Raw genomic sequence first — 21,573 nt, 5'->3', positions numbered from 1 at the left:
TGCAAGACCAAGGGATGTGCTGGCCGCCTTTGCTAGATCCGGACAGAAGGAAGCAGTACTGAGAACGGCGAGACAGCGAGAGCCAGTGGAATACAATGGGCAAAGAATTGAGCTGTATCAAGACCTGGCTAACCGCACCCTGGTGAAGCGACGCCCAATGAGCCCAATCCTGACAATCCTCAGGAACCCAGGAATCCGGTACAAGTGGACCTTCCCCTTTGGGCTCCTTTACGAATGGGCAGGATCACAAAAATGAATAACCACCCTGCAGGAGGGGGCAGATCTTCTGCACTTGAACTTGAAACAGGTAGAACAAACGGGACGACCGGAGAGGTCGCCGGAAGGGGAACCCCGATTGAGACCTAGACCATGGAAATGGACGACCGTCAGGGAGAACCGAAGGAGTAGACCCCCACTGTGGAGACACCCCGAAAAAGGTGGTGGCGTGGAGACTGATGGGGAAATGAGGGAGGCGGCTGACGGAGGGAAACCCTGAAAAGGTGACGAGATAAGGGGTGGTGGACACTAAGGTACAAACAGGGACAAGGGCAGGGGCGGAGGGGAGCAAACATCAAGTTGGAAAGGGTGAAAGAGACCCGGAGAGGGGGAGGGGAATAGGAGAGAGAGGGGCAGAGCAGGGATGGGGAGGAGAAAAGGCCAAAGGGAGGCATCAAGATAGACCAGGGGAGAATCGGGCGAGAGGGCCAGGAAGGCTTACACACTGGAAAGATCAAGGGAAGGGGGAAGAACTAGGGGATGGGGTGTCTCCAAAATAGCATCTACACAAGGCACAGGGTTAAGATTTATCTTTCAAGTGGTGACATAATGTTAGGGGACTTAATTCCTCCTTAAGGAGGAAAAAGCTGGAAAGGTTTAGAGAAAGGAGAAGATATACTGGGCATGCAAGAGACGCACCTCCTACTCAAAGGCCAGACATGGCTAAGGCTGCGGGGGTTTGAGCAAATTTACCAAGCCTCATAGAAATCTAAGACAGGGGGAGTGGCCCTAGCAATAAGGAATACAGTAAACTTCAGGGAAACTGGCACTGTACGGGACAAGGGAGGCAGGTATATCAGGAACTCCCATACACAATAGCAGTGTAGTGGTACACCTGCCTAATACGGGACAAGAAACTTTCCTAAAGTGTTTTCTGGAGGTACTGTAAGAGAGTGCAAGGGGTCAAGTGCTCCTGATGGGAGACTTTAAACTGGCCTGGGATAGGTCAGGGAAGAGAGAGGCAGGAGGGGCAGGGGGCAGCGTCAGAAGTCCTATGGGACAGAATGGCAGGATTGGGCTTATGGGATGTGTGGCAAGAAACAAAGGGGATGAAGGATATACATTCTTCTCGGGGGTGCATGGCACACAATCTAGGAAAGATTACATATGGGCAACGGCCACCCTCCTGGGAAGAGTCAGGTAGGTCAAGGTTGGGTCGATTGGAATAGTGGACCATAAAATCGTATCCATGTTAATGGACCTAGGGGACAGAAGAAGGGGGGTGTGGGGTTGGAAATACCCGGGAACTCTCATGAGGGACCCAGTAATAAGAGAGGAAATGGCAGGGAAGATGCGAGAATTTCTGGAAATAAACAAAAGAGGGGACACAAGGGATGATACCAGATGGGACGCATTCAAAGCCACAATGCGGGGCGAGCTTGTAGCAGCCAAAGCTCAGAGGGATCGGCAGATGGGAGAACTGGAAAAACAGCTAGAGTGGGAGGTAGAGGCAGCTAGGATAAGGGTGGAGGAGGCGCCTAATGGGTCCTCCCTGAGGGACTATAAAAGGGCACTGAGACAGCTGGGAGTTAGGAGAACCAAGAGGGCAGAAGGGGCATTGCTCTTCGTCAGGCAGAAGTTCTATGCGAAAGCAAATAAGGCAGATTCCCTTCTGGCACGCCGCCTCAGGGGGGCGGTGGCTAAAAACGTGATTACGGCGCTAAAGACAGACTCAGGGGACAGGATAACGAGGGTTGAGGATATCCAAGAAAGCCTAGCTAAATTCTATGAGAAGCTGTACACATCTCAGAACCCCCAGGTCCACACTCAGGAGGACTTCTGGAGCGAGTCAGACTGCATAAAATTAACAGGAAGGACCAGAAATTTCACAACCAAGAAATCGCAGAGGAAGAGGTGAGGAGGGTGATCGCGGGTTTACGCACGGGTAAGGCCCCTGGCCCAGACAGCTACACAGCGGCATTCTATAAAACCTTTGCAACAATACTGGTGCCGCACCTAGCCCACCTCTTCAATTCCTTTAAGGAGACGGGTCGTATAGCCCCCTCCATGGAAGAGGCGAAGATGACACTAATCCGAAAACCCCATAAGGACCCCACGGAACATACATCATACAGACCAAACGCATTAATTAATGTAGATCGAAAATCTATACGAAACTCCTAGCAAACAGGCTAAAGAAGCTACTCCCAGGCCTAATCCCCCAAGATCAGGCAGGGTTTATAGGAGGCAGACAAACGGCGGACAATATAAGAAGAGTCGCTCACTTAATAGAAAAATCACAGAGAACAAACACTCCCGCAGTCCTGCTCTCTGGACGCTGAGAAAGCGCTTGACCGCATGGAGTGGTCCTTCCTATTCCGGGTGATGGGGAGGATGGGGCTGGGAGGTAATTTCCTAAAAATGGTGCAGGCTAACTATCAGGGTCCACTGACACGGGTAACGGTAAACAGGGAGATGTCGCAACCATTTAATCTGGGCAGGGGAACAAAACAGGGCTGCCCCCTATCCCCGTTACTCTACGCTATCTATTTATAGCCCCTCCTACAAGCAATACGAGAGGCAGATGGCATCAAGGGTATCCCTTTTGGAGGGAAACAGCATACAGTCGCTGTGTTTGCCGATGACATGCTGCTTACCCTAACTAACCCACTAGAATCCATTAAGAAAAGTAGATGCATACTGGAAGCATTAGGTGAGGTGTCAGGCCTGCGCATAAACATCGGGATGTCAGAACTGATGAATATCACCCTAGATAAGGGAGAATACAACAAACTAGAAAAGGAGACCCCATTCGTATGGAGGCCAGGGGGAATTAGGTACCTGTGGATTCAGATCACCCCGACACTTAAGGGGTGGTGTGCAGCAAACTATAAGCCTCTACTAGAAGGAATAAAGAGGGATTTCCATAAATGGCGGCCTTTGAGAGTGTCGTGGCTGGGGAGGATAGCCGCAGTTAAGATGGCCATGCTACCACGCATACTATATTTATTTCAAGCTATTCCGCAGACAGTACCGGAAAGATTCTTCAGGGAACTGAATACCCTGATGTAAGAATTCATATGGGAGGGGAAGAGGGCAAGGATCAACAAGTACTTGCTCGAGGCGCCCAGGAGGGAGGGGGGGTTGGCCCTCCCCAACTTTAGGCAGTACTATGAGGCAACCCAACTACGAGTCATCAGGGAGTGGCTACAGGAGGACGAGGGGAAACTATGGGTCGGGATGGACAGGGCAGTGACGAAACACAACCTGGAGGAGGTACTGTGGTTGCAGAAGCAGCATAGGCCAAAATGCATGTATGAAAGCACCAGAACAGGGTTAATGGCAGAGAACTGGGATAGGCTAGCAAAAACGCAGGGAATCACAGCCTTCCCGTGCCCCTTCACACCCATCTTCAATAACGGGGACTTCACACCTGGAATGGTGAGGGGAGCGTTTAGAAAATGGCAGGAGGGAGGATGTAGGAGGGTGCAGGATATGTTTCAAACATTCGGAATTGGAGAGGGGGAAAGGATTAGAAGTGCTCAGCTGCGCCACTGGTTGCTACACCCGACAAATAAGGCAGCGGCCACCAGGAAAAAAACTCCCTTTGAGAAATTTCTCTTGTCCGATGACGGGTCCAAGCAGCTGATCTCCACCTTATATAGGATCCTGGACGATGCGATCCCTAGACAGCAATGGCAGTACATGCAAAGGTGGGAACAGACCCTGGGGAGGGAAATCGACAAGGAGGAGTGGAGGAAACTTTGGGGGAAGATCCACAAACTGGCCAGGGCCTCCCAGTTACAAGAAACATGGTATAACATACTCTTTGGGTAGCACTACACGCCGGCCCGCCTTCACGGGATCTACCCAGGGACAACGACGGGGGAATGCTGGAGAGGTTGTGGTCATGGGGGCACGGCGGAACACATATGGTGGAGGTGCCCTAAAATCGCCCCCTTCTGGGACGAAGTGCAGCTAGCACAAGAGCAGGCATTCGGGAGAGGGGGGATGAGACCTCCGGAGCAGATATTGTTCCCCCTCCTAAAGGAGGGTGAAGCGTTAGGAGAACCCAGTAACAGAGAAAAGGCGAGAGTAATTCTAACCTTGGCAGCAATTACTTTAAATGTGCAGAGATGGAAAAGTGGGAACGGGCCAACGACCCACAACTGGCTACGCAAGGTTTGGGACATAGTAACCTTAGAATGGGCCACATAAGCTATGAATGGGAAAGTACAGAACTTTGCAAAAGACTAGGGAGAAACGCTAGCTTTCCTCAAAGGGGACTATAGAGTGGTGTGGTGCCCTCAGCACCTCAAACTCCTGGACCTCCAATGAGCGCAAAAAACTGGTACAGGTGGAAACAAAAGAAGAAAACATGAAAGGATGCCCCAGGGGGGATGAGAGAGGGGGGAAAGTTGGGGAAATGTTTTTTGTATTTGTTTTGTTTTCTCCTTTTCATGCACTCATGTTGTAAACTCAATAAAAAGAAGTTTAAAAAAAAAAAGGAATGCTACATTTCAGCAATTTTGATCATAAAATAGAGCGCACGGCGCAATCAAAGGCGCAGGACATATCCAAAGAAGCCATGTTAATAGGCCCCATGCCTCCCCGCCCGCAATAAGTAGGCCAAAATTTTGGCGTTCAAAGGAGCGCCCAAATTGTGCCAGAAACCCACTTGAGAATGAGACTGTAGGTCACACTGCTGCATAACTGAATTAAGGTCCCTTAATAGGGGTTTGGCAAACACTTTAATAGAATAGAAAAGGCATTTATAGTGCACATATCCAAAGATCCAAGCAATAAAAATTCATCTGGGCACAGTTGGTATTTAAAGAGATATAGTCAACAGCAGTGGCAAACATTACTGAAAGAGGTATGTTTTGAACTCTTTCTTGAAAGTCTCCAGGAAATCAATTCTCTGTAGAACAAATGGTAGTTTATTCCAAATCTGAGGAACCATACATAAGAAACATCTATTCCCGTAGGTGGTTGATTTCGAAAAAGGATCCATCCGATGACCTCAAGGCTCTGCTTGGTTGGTAAGGAGCAATATTAGTTGAGAGATAGGCCGGTGCCAGGCCATGAATGCATTTAAAGACTAGACACAGTTTCTTAAACACAGTTTGTTGTTGCACTGGAAGCCAATGAATACTCCTACGGTAGTGAGGCATAGATGCCTTCTTAGACAATGAAAAAAGAGATAGATGCCTACTTAGGCAATGAGAAAATGAGTCTTACTGTGGAAATTTGGGTGACCTGAAGTCGTTGGATTTGGAATTTAGGAAAACCCAGGAGAAGAGAATTGCAGTAATCGAGCCTCGAGTTTACAAGTGCTCCAACCACGCTTTCTGTCCATAATGAGGGGCATTCAGGGTTTCGGAAGTTTATAGTAAACTGTTTTTATAGTCTGATTGATCTGTGCATTGCAATTCATGTTTGCTTGCCAAATACAGCCAAGATTCTTGGCTTTTTGTGAGTAGTTCGTCGGAGTATTAAAGAGGGCAGGACAAGGAATTGGCATAAGGCCTCCTAGTCTCTTTTTTTTTTTAGCCAAATACAATCATTTCCATTTTAGACTGATTTAATTGCAGCTTGTTCTCCAACATCCATGTTTTAATTTCCTAGGCAAGTAGTAGAACACGAGCAGTTGTGTCCACAGAGCTGTTTAGCCGCACATAGATTAGTTTGTCACCTGCATAAGAAGGATATTGTAGATTAAATTGAGAAAAGAGGTTCAAAATTGGGCAGATGTGCACAATAAAAAGCAGAGGGGCACAGAGATGATCCATGATGGACTCCCCATTCCACTGGCAACAGGCCAGAAAAAAAAGGGCCCAATTTGACCTGCTGATTACGATCCATCAGAAAGGAGGAGAACTACTCCGGAGCCTCCTCAGATACAGTAGGCAACTGTGGGGAGTCTTGAAAGGAGAATTTTAAAGTCAACAGTATAACAGGCTGCCGATAGATCCAACAAAGCGAGCATGCTAATGTCGCCCGCATCGGCAGCCTTCAAGATGTCATCCCATGCTGGGACAAGAGCTGGCTCTGCCCCATGTCCAGGACTAAACCCTGATTGGTATACGGCCAGAATGCCATGTTCTTCTACACAACTCTGGAGCTGCATTGTCACTATCTACTCTAGAATGTTTGCAGGCCAAAGAAGGCCGGCAATTGGATGATAGTTTGATAAAAATCTTATGGTTCAGAGATGTTATTTTTTAGGAGTGGAGTTAGATATTAATTTTTTAAGGCTCGTGGAACACATCCTTGACTCAATGACACATTAACCAGTGAGTGGACAAGCTTACCTAAGGCTGGTATGTGCCGTTTAACCAAGTATGCTGGAATGGGATCATAAATAAAATGTGTTTGTTTGAGCTTTTCCATAAGTGATGAAACTGTCTTCAAACTAACAGGAGCTAGGGCAAAGGTAGGAGTCAAAACGTTTACACTCAGTTGAGTTTCAACATTAGTAGTACTGTCCTGGCACTGTAAACTCAAATCAATGTTCAAACGAATCTGATTAATTTTTTCTGAAAAATAGGCATTGGGCCTCATTATGAGTGTACCTGCCCTGGCCGCTGTGCCCGAAGGGTGTGACTCTGGCGAGTGCAGCGGTCACGGTAGCAACAGTGCCGGTGCTTCAGTGTCCCCACTCCCATAGAGTCCAACGAGACTTACCAGCACCTGACTTCCCGGGCAGCCGGATTTGATGTCCCCCGTTGGCACTGGGAAGTCAGAAGCTGGTAAAATATTAGGAGGCCGGCAGCAACCTACAGGTGGCACCAGCAGGTTTACCGCTGGACACGTAATGAGGCCCATTAAATTAATTAGCCAATTGTAGCGACGGAGAGAGACTCTGAGTGACACAGGGGGGAGAGACAACCTTCTTAATAGTTGAGAACGAAGTCTTAGACTTGTTTTCAGCTAAAGTGATTTGTTTTGTAAATAGGCAGACTTGGCTTGAAGGATATCCTTTTGTAAGTGAGGAGCCTATTTTGTTGGGTTCCCTTCCAGGTGGACTTCAGTGCCCTTTCCTGAATAATTGTTGACTCACAAGTCACGGTACATTGCCAAGAAACAGATCCGTAGAGGATTGAGAATATTAATCTTCCCAGACTTTACAAAAGATGAAGATAAAGATCTAGCAGAATCTTGGGAACATAATTTGAACCAAAGTTCCAATATGATGTTAGAACTCCTAATAGAACATGCTTCCAGGGAGCATAAACGTACAACAGACCAAATTGAAGAGGTTAAAAAGGAAATACAGGAAGCAAAAGCACTAGAAGTGACCAAAGAGAAAAACTATCAAAAAATGTTCGAGATCTTGAAGGAATACCAAGATGAAATTAAACTCAGAAAGATGAGAAAATTCTTCAGAGATAATAGAGATTATGAGGAGGACAAAGTGTACACTTCTCAGGACAAATACAGACAATTAAGCAAACCTAGTTCGAAAGAAAGCACACCAAATACTTCCCCAGGCAGTTTGGATGCAGATTCTGAAGGAGACCAAGAAAAGGACACATCCAATACAACCGAGACCAAAGAAGGTCAAGGTTTTTTAATCAAATAAGGAGATACAAGAAGGGAACAGATTCACCTATCAAAATCAAAAGCAAGTGCGTTTTTTATTGCCACAACAGGCAACCCAACAACAACCGCCCACAGGAGGAGGGGGAAACATGGAAATAATAGACACAGGAAACCCAGAGGGGTTAGAAGACTTCAGGAGACTAACAAGAGCAAGAGCCAGAGAAGCAGTGAAAAAGAACAAGTGAAAGACTTGGTTTTGAACATATCTAATCATCAACTGAAACCGGAGGAAACATCACTACTAAACAAAGGATTTACTTTTGCACCAACCACAAACTTCAACAACACAAAAGTACATATAGATTTATTCAAATTTGTGAGAAAGTTGAAATTAAAGAAATATTTCGACACTCAAATTAAGGTACACCATACAAAGGAACTACCGGTACAGGAAAATATGATAACTATTGAAGATTTGGCCAATATAAATGCACTTAGATCTTTACAAGAAACAGAAGAAAGACCAATTCATGAGACATTGCATGAGCTTCAAATACAACAAACAAGTCTCTCCGCAAAGGAACTCAAATCCAAATCTAAGTTTACGCCACATCTCATGCCAGATAATTTAGTTGACACCTTTTACAAAACAGTTACAAAGGATCTAAATGACTACAATGATGCTAAATTTTCAAACAGATTCAAATTGAAATATCAATACGATAACCTAACAAGGATGGAAAGAAAAGCCCTTTTTCAACTAAAAAAAAGATCAAAATTTGGTAATCAAAGGAGCTGATAAAGGAGGAAAAATAGTAGTAATGGACAGAGTGGACTATGTAGAAATGGCAATGAACCATTTGAATACACTGCATTGCTATATCAAACTGAAAACGAATCCAAAATTGGAGATACTATTAGAACTGAAAGAAGCGATCACAACGTGGCACAGACAAGGACTCCTCACCGATGATGAAAAACATTTTTTGGAAATCAAACAACCCATATTGCCAACAGTATATTTTTTACCCAAGATACACAAAGAATATGCAAAGATTCCAGAAGGAAGACCCATTCTTAGTGGAATAGGTTGGGCAACCATGAACATGGCACATTACATTGACAACATCTTAAGACCCATGGCGATCAAAACCAAATCCTATTTGAGAGATACCACTGAGACAATCAACAAATTAGCGATGATAGAATGGCAGCAAGGTTATCGGTTGGCCACTTGGGACGTGCGTTCCCTATACACATCAATCAGACACGACACTGCCATAGAGACTATGGATTATACATTTTCAAAGGAAAGTGCATCCAATTACCAATCTGTAAGTATGTTGAAAGAAATGCTCTTATTGACATTACAAAACAACATATTCATTTTCAATGGCCAATTTTTCAAGCAGACACAAGGGGTGGCAATGGGAATAAAATACACCCCAGCCCTTGCCAATCTGACGATGGCAACGTACGAAGATAAACACATTTACACAGACAAAGAATATGAAGCGAAGGTAATATTATGGACGCGGTACATAGATGATGTACTTATCATTTGGAAAGGGGAGGAGGGATCCCTAGAAGAGTTCAGACGGAGAGCAAATCAGAACACAATGGGGATATAATTCACAGGAACTGTTAGCACCAACGAAATAAACTTCTTAGATTTGAAGATTTATGTGTAAAATAACCATCTCAAAACTAAAACCTTCAGGAAAAGCACTGAGGCAAATTCCACCTTATTTTCCACAAGCTGCCATGTTAACTCTGTGATCAGGAATATACCAAAGGGAGAGTTTATCGGAGCTCGGAGAAACTGTTCTGAACAAAGCAGTTTTGAAGACGTATGCAAACTACTGACCAGCAGATTCAAAACAAGAGGCTATGGAAACAAAACAATAGCACAAGCTAGAGATAAGGCCTCCAAAATCAATAGGGCAAGTACCCTTAAGACAACAAGACCCATACAAGAAGAGAGACAAGAAATCAGCTTTATCACTAGTTACTGTGCAGACAATAAAGTATTGAGGAAGATTTTAAGGAAGAACTGGCATTTGTTGCAATTGGACGATAATGTGAGGAAGTACATAGGAGACAATCCCACATTAACCTATAGACGAGCCAAAACCATCAAGAATATTTTAAGCCCTACACTCCTTCCAGAAGAGAAGAAAGAAACCCCAACCACATGGCTCCCGCCACTACCAACAGGGTTTCGGAAATGCGGGACATGTACAATGTGTAAACATGCTCTAAATAATACAGTGATCTTCAAAGACAAACATCACATAACTCACAAGATAGTGGACCAGATTAACTGTAGAAGCAAGTTTGTGGTCTATGCAATAATCTGCTATTGTGAAGAAATGTATATAGGCAGTACCATTAGGGAACTCAGGATAAGAATAAGGGAACACTTATCCAACATCGGAAGTCAAGACACCAACTTACCTCTAGCCCAACATTGGCAAAGAAAACACCAATTAGTCGATAAAAAACAATTGAAATTTATTGGACTTAAAAAAGTGACCCTGGGACCAAGAGGAGGAGACCTTGAAGTTAAATTGAGGCAAGAAGAAGCTAAATTAATCTGCAAATTCCATGCAGTGGAAAGAGGATTGAACTCAGACCATGAGATGGCCTCATTCCTGTAATAACAATTGAAAGAACAATCTTTGTACAAAAAGTTAGCAAGAATGGATCAGAATTTGATTTTTCCATCTGTGATTTTTCATCTGTAATTTCTAACATTTACTTTGACAGATTAATATGTTACCAAAGCATGCTTTATATACCAAGTTTGAACCCCTATTTTTCACTTTTCACAGACAACCTTAAGCTATGTATGCCTCATATCCTTGAGGTGCGCATAAACACATAACAGGTTCTGTACCATTTATAGTCAGTCTTAAGTCTTTGTAACACCAGACACAAGTTAATGAAGAATTCCTCCCTAGGTAAAAACCCCCCAAAAAACGTATATCCACTCTATTCAAGCCACAATATGTTTAGATGGGCATTCCGCTGTAAATTGTTTCAAGGGAACGCGATTCCCACGCTGTACAATCTTGTTTTTCCCAAAATATGGCCGTGACATTAGAAACCATAAAAGGACTACCAGAGATACTCTGACTTCGACTTTGATTTTTGCGTTTTCAACTTTTAAAACCGAAATTGGTAATAACATACAACATGAAACATATATTTGTAATTCAGAAAAATTTGTAGTGTCCGAATATGGCATTTAATTGGACATTTCAAAAAATCGTGATTCGATCCAGACAGCAATTTATAATTGCTTTCAAATTTCCTACATTCATCCAACACATAAGGAAGCCCGTAACAACATATGTAATACCAACAGTTTAACACCAAAAACAAAAGAATTAGACGAACATAGTGAAAACTAAAGTAGGACTTAGCCGACAAGTTTTCATGGCCGCAATAATAACAGTAACACGGCACAGAGCAAACGGGGACTCTTTGAGACGGAACACGCTGACACAGGTAAGCGTGCTGGAGGGGCTCCCGCAGGGGGGCTTATTTCACATAATGCGACCGCACGTGCTAAACACGTGGTGGCACGATAGATAATGTTTATTGTCCAAGAACGATAAATACGAGTGCTAGCGCAACTTTAGCTTCAAGTAACCATGGTAAACACCCGCACACATGGCGTGCAAACACGATTTGGAAGACCATGGTTGATTGATACGAAGATCCGGTCCAATGCTTATTTTCATAATTAAACTTTAACAGATTAGCCAAGTTTACAAGTTTACAACGTTGAGTTCAAAATTAAAGTCACTCGGGAAATTATATTATGATATTCTTTAAACAAGCTATAGCTCGCTCTATTCACTGGTAAAGTGCACTTCACTAATTGTAAAGGAAGGCAGTTCATTAATGGGCCACATGATGTTTCTTTTTAGGGATTTAACCCATGACTATTTAACTCAAACCACCAACACATGAACCTTGAATCAACCTTACTAGGTAAGAAGAAACACACCTCCCTCTTTTTTGGGTCGATTAAGGTTTAAAAAAAAATTCTTTGAAAAATGCAACGGGACATTATTTATTAACTAATTATTTCTTGTCTTTCTTTTTTACGTTCGCTATCATTATCTGTTGCATTTTCTTTCTTTTTGTCAACCACCCCTAACAATCCCACCCTTTCCCCTCCCTCAATGGCCATCCTTTAACATGCATGCATACAATTGTTATGTTCTATTTGGAATGTGTATACAACTATTGCTCATTATCTTTTTCGTTTTTGCAAATGTTAATAATAACTCTGTTAATGCAACTGGATTAGCCCTGATTTGAAAAAGACGCAGACGTCGAAACACGTGTAATCACAAAGGGCACGCCTTGAATCTATGTACAATTAAAAATTAAAAATTCAAAGCTTACAATTTGGAGAATAAGAGGCATTGTTTGGTCTTCCTCTTTTTCTTCTCCACGACAAGGGCGCATGGCACTAGTACAAGTAACATAGTTTGTTGTATTGGCTAGAAGGATGTCTTTCTTATAAGCTTTCAAAGCAGATTTGGCAGCTAGACCATTTTTAGAGGATCATTATACCATGTATTATGTCTTTTCTTTTAACCATTTTAGGATATTGAATAGGGGCAATAACCTCACAATTCTTTTGTAGACCGGCCATAACTGTCCAATAAAGGTCTTCATATTTAAGCTCAGACTGTGCATATTTAAGGTCAGCCAAATGTACACTAGTAATAAGATCAAGCTTTTTCTTTTGACGCAATGGTTGTGGTTTAATAGACACGCTACTAACAGGTGAAATAGCTAGTGTCATGGAGAAAATAACCAAAAAACGGTCTGACCATGACTCCGGGACGGTTTCAAGATGAGGTGTACCCATCTCATCACTTGTAACCACTTTTACTTTGCTGTGCTGCCCTCCTTGATGGTTTTAGAAGCTTCCATCATGTAACTTCTGGGCCAATGTTTATTGAAAAAAACATCCATAAGGAAATGCAAAAAGATTACCAGATGTATGTATACTGCATTTGTGTGTGTTAGGCACGCTTACTTGGAACAATGAGGGGCCTGACTTTCATATTGGTGGATACGTGGGTTGAGTTTCTTAAATGATAGTATGATCTACTGAGGATGTTTATGGGATTAGATGATCCCACTCGGGCCCAATAGTGCAGGGGGCTGGCCCATGGGTAGAGGATGACATTGTGTGGGCGATTACCAAATTGAAGCGTTCGAGGGCCCCAGTGCTGAAGAACGCACCAATCTTGTGGTATGAGCGCCTAAAGCCATGCTACGACCACATCTTTGAGACACAGGATTCACCTGTCTTGGTCCCCAATCTATCATTTTACTTAGCTATAAATAGAGATCCAGCCATTCCATCGAACTGCAGACCCACAGCACTTATTGATGCTACTCGTATAGACTGTTCACTTGTTCAAAATGGCAGTTTTTCTCTTTTATCTAACCTATTGTCTTCCTGCCTCTCTCCAGGTCCGCGGACAGCATTATGACCTTGTGCTAAATGGCAGTGAGGTGGGAGGGGGCTCTATCCGAATCCACAACTCGGAGCTACAGCGCTACGTCCTGGAAAGTGTCCTGAAGGTAAACCTATGCGAAACCCTAACATCTTGCCAACAATGCCAGCGTCTCTAATAATGCTGTGCTAATTTGGCATCTCTAAGAGATGTGATCACAACATTGCCTCCATGAATCGCGTATCCCCATCGTCTACCTAAAAACACTGGTTTACAGGTGCGTTATAAATGACATATTATATCATACCTCCCCTGCCCTTTCCTTTGTTTTCTGAGTGTCATCTGTGCCGAATCCCGAGATGTCGTCACTTCTAACCCGGGGAGAGCCCTTTCCCATGAGGACAAGGTGATGTGGCCCATACCCGATAGTCTCCCTGCGGGTGGTACTCAGCGGGAGGGTGTCATGGGAGGATACCTCCCGTCTGGGGACAAGGGAGAACATCTCGGGAGAACGCGGTATGTTCACCCTGCACTCGTACCCTACGCACTCCCTGAGTCATTATACCCCTCTGTTAACACACACTCCCATGATCCGGCTAGGTACATGTACTTCTGTAATATCTGTTGAAGGTACTGGGATGAAGTAGATCCTAAAGAGCCCTATGGGTTTGCCTGACCCCAGTACTGGGTTAAGGTGGCCCCTAAGAGGAGTAAAGATTGACTTGGAAGCTCTCATTGCATGTGTGGACATTGCGCTAGGGTGGAGTTTCTGAAATAAAAAGGAAAATGAAAAGGGGCTTGGTGTCTTCTCCTTCGACCCGCAACGAACCTAGGGGTTTCAAATCACGCTCAACAAAGAACCAGGCGTAGCGGCCGGCCGAGACCAGCAGCCATGGAGGTCCCGAGGAGGTCACGCAAGAGGCAACCTTCCCGCCCGTCTTTAGGAATTGTGTGGTGGTGCGGCCACAGGAACCGCAGAAACAAGCAGACAATGAGAAGGAACGCTGTTGCTACCATTAGGACACTCGATCCCAGGAAGGACCAGAGAGCTACCGGACCCCAGTAGCAGGTAGTGTTAGGCGGAAACCTGTGCAGTTCCCTCTGGGACCACTGCAAAAGATTTAAGACTACAGGTGTTTGGCAGTAAACCCACTTGGTAGCAGTCTGTACCACACAGATTCACTTGGTAGCTGTGGCTGAGCAGTCAGACTTCCCTCAAGAAGAGTTAGGCAGTACACAGAGTATTCACAATAGGTCAAAAGAGCACAGTAGGACAAGTAAACACTGACCAGGGCTTGGTGTAAAAGAGATATAATTATTTATTTAAAACCACATCTAGAAAAACACACAGGCACTAATAGTAAGCAATTCAAAAACACGGTCACTAAAAGATATACACTCCCCTAGAAGAATATTAGACAAGTCTTAAGCAAAGCCCCACTTATTTTCAGACAGCGGTGAGCGCTTAACGTAGCTGGCAATCTAATAATTCGTTTTTAAAAGGGAGAGAAAAGCAGAGAATAAATTGAAACAGATCCCAACACTTTTTCACGAACATAACAAGAGAGGAAGGCAAAGTAACACCGTGAGTTTAGAGTCAGTAGGCCGGATCCACTTTAAGAGGATCAAAACGAAATGTGTCCAATGTCACACAGTTGCAGTGCACAAAAGTCTTGTAACGGTTCAAAAAGGAGTTGGTGCAAAGAAAGGGACCAGTTAGAAGGTCAAGGCGGCCAGCCCCGTCCAGAAGGTTAAGGGATTATTATTACCTTGTAGCAATCTTTAGAAAGGGAGGCCTGGCGGACACGGTACGGGGAGGAAGACAGGAGTCCGTTGCACTGCCAGGGAAGAAACCAGCCGCAGAGTTCTCAGTTAAAATGAACGGTCCTTTAGTTCGCGGTCCAGTGGTAAGTGGCTATCCGGTTGCCGGGGTGCTTGGCACGGGCAATTCGACCACAAGCCGGTCTAGGGTGCGAAGAGAAGAAGGTAAACTGGTTGTGCCCACCAGTCAGAGGAAGAAGCCTCTCCAGCCGGGAGATCTTCTCTGTCATCGGGAAGTGGTGAGTCGGTTCCGCAGGGCTCCACCGGTGGTGTCGTCGTGGTAGATAGGTTCAGCTTCTCCCTCGTTGGATTCTCAGGTCCTGTGGCGACTTCTGAAGTTCCAGTCCCCAAAGCCCTGCTTTTATGCAGCACACCCCCATTCACTCAGCCTAGCTGTCAATCAGACATGCTAAGTGGTGAGCCAGGCCGGCTCACCACTTGGCCCAATCATACAAGAGTGCGACTTGAGTTACCAAGGTAACTCAGTCCAGGGTGCCTAAACCCCCTCTAATACCCCCTGTGGTACCCAGACAGAGTGGCACCACTTTTGGAGGCTTCTGTGGAGAAGCCCACCAAAAGGTGGAACAAAGGGCTCGACTTGAGTTGGCGTCACAGAAGAGAACACAAACGACATTTTAGAATCGAGTCCTGGCAAAAAATACCAACCGGCGAATTAATATTAAATAAATAAACCAGCGGTATGTTCGAGGCTATGAGAATTAAATAAAGTTGGTAGCCTCGAACAATGGGAAAATCCCATAGGAATATATTCGCGGTCGAATATAAAAAGTACTATCCACTGCCACCAGCCAAAACTCGATCAGGGGGGACGGAGACGTGCCCCCTCGACTAACAGACCCCGGGGCAATCGAATTGCCCCGACCAGTACGTCACCAATATGATTGTTTGTACTGGTGTCTGTTAATAATTTGGGACTAGTAAAGCCAATGGTGACTTTTCATGCCCTGGGAGACAGTAGTCATTCCCAGGGTATGGAATCTATGGTGGGGTGCCACTATGACACCCCTGTGTTACTGCACGGAGGGTGCTGTGTAACACACATAGAAAAAAACACATGAGACCCTATGGAGTAAAGGACCCCATAGCCCATAAAACACATTAGCAGTCAAAGAAACACCATAAATCATGTCCAAGAGTGGGAGAAAAAGAGTCTCACTCTTGGCAGGAGAAAAAGACAAACTCCAGAAATCCAGCAAAGCTGCTGGGGGACTCACTAGGTTAGGAAATTCAGCCTAAAGAGAGAATTCTCCCTAACAGTAGAGGGGTGAGCGGGCGGCCCAATTAGGTACACTGGGCAGGTGGCAAGAAGGCTCTGCAGCAGCAAAGCGCTTTCTCAGCCCAGTGAAGTCACGAAAGCCACTGACCACAAGAGAGGGGTCTTAGGCCCAAAACAAGAAGTGAGCCATCTCGCTCACATCATTACTTGACGGCACCACAAGCCAAGGTAGCCGAGCATAAGGAGGGATCCCCGCCGAGAAGCGAGGCATCGCCCTTGCATCCGTAATTGGTGAAAGAGCGAGCCAAGAGAGCGGAGTATAAAAAGGAGAGAACCAGGGGCTTTGGGACCCAAACCAGGAAGGGAGGTGTCTTCCTAGTGGTCTCTCTTGGCAGGAGAGTGAACCATGTGGGCCGAATCAAACGGCAAAAGAGTCCTCTTCCTTGTCGCAATACTTAGTAAAGGGAAGATACCTAGTGAACCCAAACAAAGAACAGAAGTTAAGAATTGTGTGTTTGAAGCTAAAGTGAGAGAGAGGCCAGGGGAAGGGAGTCATTCCCTCTGGTTGCGTTGAACTGGCAAACTACTAGGAGAAGGGAGGCATTCTCCCAGTAAACCAGGTGGTACAAATTCAGTAAACCAGGTGGTACAAATTCGATTCAAGATACCAGGAGAAGGGAGCCATTCTCCTGGCAGTCAATACGAGAGAAAGGGAGTCATTCCCTCCGGTTGTTTGGAACTTTGCCTTTTTGTGTTGTAACCTGGGAAAGGAAGAGATTCTCTTTATCTGACATGCATAACCGTTCAAAACTTTGCATACAAGTGGGTTTCACACAGGGGAAGGGAGACATTCCCCTGGGTTTGTGAAAACGTGCAACAATAAGACACCTGCAGAGGGGGAGACATTCCAAGCAAAGGGTTAGGTGGAGCACACCTGAATTGACTGAATTTTTGTTTTTCAATGAATACTCAAAGGTCAGGTATTTAGTATTTTTTAGGTGCAGGGGAGGAAAAGTGGCCCTGGCACAGAGCCAACGCAATACAACTGTACAAAGAAAAGAGGATCCGTAGATGGAACCCTCCCGTCCCCTGCACACCTTACAATCCCGTCAATAGACGGTTAAATGATTCGTTAGTGAAAATGTGTTGGTGCATTGTTACTTAGTTTGCAATTTCAAACAGAAATAGCTATTAATATACATTTGATACAGAAATGTGTTTAATAGTAAAACATAAGCAAAGCATATACAAAGCTAATAGGATTTAGCCTCATCACCTCTCTCCTTTATTCCTAATTTACAGTTCAGAGTTTTCATCTGGCTCTGGAAGAAGAGAACATTTTTCTCGAAACGCGGCAGCCATTTTTTAGTTGAACTGTACTTTCTTTGATGTATATGCTTTGCTTATTTTTTTACTATTAAACACATTTCTGTATCAAATTTATATTAATAGCTGTTTCTGTTTGAAATTGCAAACTAAGTAACAATTCCTATTCTTCCCGACGTAGACCAAGGATTGGCCATTACCAAACTAGTGTGCTACATCTTTTCTCAACCCCCCTCGTCCACCTTTTATAACATTAAGGATTTTTCCTTCAAGCAACTAATCCAGTTGATGTTTATTTTGGACAGCAAACTTGAAATCCCTCCTCTAGTCAGTATTTTTATGTGCTCTAGAATTATTACTTGACAGCAACTGTTCACTTTCTAACTGATACATTGTTTATCTGCTGCTTTGTTCTCTCTATCTCTTCTTAATTACTTTTGAAATTTTGTTTTCATTGAAGTCCATTAAAGCACCGCAAGAATTGTACTGCAATGACTTTTTTCTGGATTTCTTTCTTAATTTGTTTGAATGTAAGGATTGGCTCCTCTTATGACAAGGGTAATGTCCTTCCTATGTAAATCATTTATGCCACGTAACTCTAAGACCAATTTTTAGTTTTACTGTGGGTCCTTATGTTTATGCATACCGTCTTTATCCTTTGTTTGCATACTCAAAATGAAATGTACTACCTTAATTGTTATAATATAATTTTATTTTACCTCTACAACATGTAAATAAACACATGAACCTTTTTTGAGATTTGTGATTCATTCCAAACTAGCCTCATAATCTCACCGCATGTGAGCAATATTCAGAATACTTGCATGTTGGGTTCTTGGTGATTGTTACAAACACCAATCTAGCCACATCAGAATATTATAACATACTACACTCAAAATATGTTCAAATTCTAAACCGGCGGCTACCACACCCCCAGTTATACACTGTTGCACCCACACTCCCCGCCTAACCTGAGACTGGTTGATCCGTTCCACCCTATATTTTCCCCTAGCAGCTTGTTGATCCCTTACTGCCAAATTGTCTGCTCTCCACCTGCCCTGTCGACAGCTCCCTACTGCGTAGGATCTCTGCTTCCTTCACTGTCTTCTCTCCCCCCTCCCACCCTTCTGTCTGGTAAAACGCGCCATTGCTTCGAAAGATATTTTCGCGCTCAAATTCCCCAATAATAATAATGGATATATGCAAGATGTATGGGTGCATAAGGAAGGAGGTAAAGCTTGGAATGGATACTTTTTCACTATTGAATTGCACATGCTTAACACATGAGAAATGCTCGTCTGTCAGAAGATACTGTGGTCCTCCTATGACAAAGTATTAACATTTTTAGTCACTGAGTAAGAGGAAAAGTATGCTAAACAAACTTGGAGAAATGAACGCCAATACTGCACCTTTACAAGAGACTCATTTAAAAAAGGAAGGTCCACATTGTACAAAATAAAAATGGTTTCTTCAAAACTGTTTTTCACGCATGCAGGACAGAAGAAATGGACTGTGGCCATACATATTGATCAGAAGTTACGTTCTAGGGGGTACTGAGACAACAAGGGCCGAATAGCAGGTCTTAAACATCATAATGGTAATACAATGCTGACATTAATCTCAGTCCATGGGCCTAATAAAAATGTTAAAAATGAAATTGTTAATCTTTTCCCCAAATTGGCCGAGTTCTGCTACATTACATTAGTTGGTGTGGCTTTAATTGTGATCATTAATCCAAACATAGATGGATCTAAATTAAACACAATGTTAAATTCCACATCCCAGTCTTTAATTGGGGCACATATGGATTTCGGACTTGTTGACTTATGATGACTTCAAGCCGGTCAAGTGGCACAGCGAGTAGAGCGCTCGCTTTGACATCGGTGCAGAGTCTGCTAACGCAGGTTTGAATCCCGGCGGGGCCAAACTCAGCCTTTCATCCTTCCGAGGTCGATAAATGAGCACCACACACCGTGGGTAATAATAAGCAGCGCTCAGATACCTGAGGGTTCGTAGCGCTATATAAATGCCAAATTATTATTAAATTATTATTATTAATGATAGGCCGAAGTTGCACTTTTATTGTATCCACAAGGTTTACTCTTGTATACATATGTTCTTTACCTCACAGACTTGATTACAACATAATAGAAGCTGCAGATGTGGCCGCAGTTTGTTACTGATCATGCTCCAATATTCCTTATTCTGGGTTCATTCCTAGGAGTTGCCTACAAAGGGAAGTCCTGGAAAATAACATTTTGCTGAGGGATCAAGTGGTTATTTCACTAACAGAGTATTTCCAAATTCTTAAGAGAATATTGGTTTTGATCTCACCTACGATGTAACTTGGGAGGCTTTAAAACCTGCCGGGGGCGTTCTTGTTAGCACTGATGCAGCACTGTAGTCTCTTCAATTCCACTTTCAGCAACACATTAAATATTTGTTGTTTCCTCTCAAGTTTACACACAACTGAGAACAAGGAACAATCTTACTTACTCCCTGCAAACAAAAGCTGCTACTGACCTACTTAATACCCTATAACTAAACCAGACTATTTTCACATTCATATATTAATTTATTTTATATATATGTTTTATCCAAAGCACTTTACATAGGAAATATTTACATGCATTATTTATTTTTTAAGTATTATTTTTACCTAATCGAAATTGGACTTATTAAAGTTAACAGGCGCTTAGCATGGAAGCTGCAGGCGATGAGATCTTTGAGCGATTTAAAGATATCCGGGTCATCAGAAATGCCATGCACTTAGGGTTTTCTGGGGGGGGAGAGGATGGAGTAAAACATTTATTAAATCTTCAAAATACTATTACACACTTTTTAAAGCCCAGACTATTAGTACTGTTAGACAAAATATATTTCAAATGGATTGTCTCCTCCCATGTATTCCTCATCTTATGATATTATATCTCTCCAGCTTTGCTGCTGCGGAAAAAGGTCTCTCTCGACAGAAGGCGCTGTATGTGATGTCGTTGCACTGATGTCCCTCAAGGGCCTCCGTTGACGTCATTATAAATAGCACATTCAGAGATTGTTGGCTTTAGTTCTGTTTTTCCAAGCTTACGCTTCGAGTTATTAACGGCGCTCTTCAGTTTTTCGCAAGAAACATTTTTTCATCGACTCCTTCGACACCTAAGTCTGGTTTTGAAAAATGCCCCGACTGCGGATCGAAAATGTCTATTACGGATCCTCACTGTGTCTGCCTCTGGTGTCTGGGCTCCGGGCACTGTACCGACGACTGTGGGTCCTGTCAGGCCATGACAGAGAAAGCTCTCATGGACCGTAGAGGTAAACTGGCAGTGGGGAGGGTGGCTTCAAAGTCTTCGAAGAGAGAAAAAGTCAGGCGAGTCTGGAGACTCTTCCCGGTGTAAAAAAGTAGAAGAGGTCCCGATCGAGTAGTCGATTGAGGCAATCTTCATCGTCTTCCTCAAAAAAGGCAAAGAAGAGACGTCCTAGGTCTGCCTCTTCATCATCTGATTCCTCTACTGAGGTAATCAGATGCCTGACAAAATCTGATTCCCCTAGGAAGTGGGATGCATTTCGGGCAGAGATGATCAGTATTTTCAAGAATGCGGCCTCAACCCCCTCAAAAGAATCACACAAGGGCCCTGCCCCTGTCGCTTCCTTGGACGACAAAGGGAAGTCGAAGACTACTACTGCGAAGCCGAGCATGAAGCCGGCAATACGCAGAGAAAGTTCTCGACCTGACGAGAAGTCGTTGGGAGAATTGACTCGGGAACCGAGTCCTTTGTCGGTACCACCGAAGAAGCACAAAGCGTCAAAGAATTTGAAGACTTTGTCGACTCCATCAGAGTCAGACCTCTCTACGACTAAAGAAATGATGTGTTTCAACAACACCTCTTACTGTTATATCACACTAAATTATTAAATAATCTTGCTACCTACGCTAATACA

General features: G+C 43.9%; 1 protein-coding gene across 3 annotated transcripts in view; it reads left to right on the top strand.

Moving 5' to 3' along the window:
- Positions 1–21,573, top strand: part of DARS2 (aspartyl-tRNA synthetase 2, mitochondrial) — a 530,183-nt gene that overhangs the window by 413,827 nt on the left and 94,783 nt on the right. For all 3 annotated transcript variants that reach the window (XM_069641110.1, XM_069641109.1, XM_069641111.1), the window contains one exon: positions 13,270–13,380. In XM_069641110.1, the coding sequence (XP_069497211.1) occupies positions 13,270–13,380 (111 nt within the window). The remainder of the gene's footprint in view (positions 1–13,269; positions 13,381–21,573) is intronic.

This window comes from Ambystoma mexicanum, chromosome 1q (genome assembly GCF_040938575.1).
Source record: "Ambystoma mexicanum isolate Mex_15411 chromosome 1q, UKY_AmexF1_1, whole genome shotgun sequence".
Taxonomy (NCBI): domain Eukaryota; kingdom Metazoa; phylum Chordata; class Amphibia; order Caudata; family Ambystomatidae; genus Ambystoma; species Ambystoma mexicanum.
Note: the sequence above shows the minus strand (reverse complement) of the source record. Positions and strands in the feature narration are given on the sequence as shown.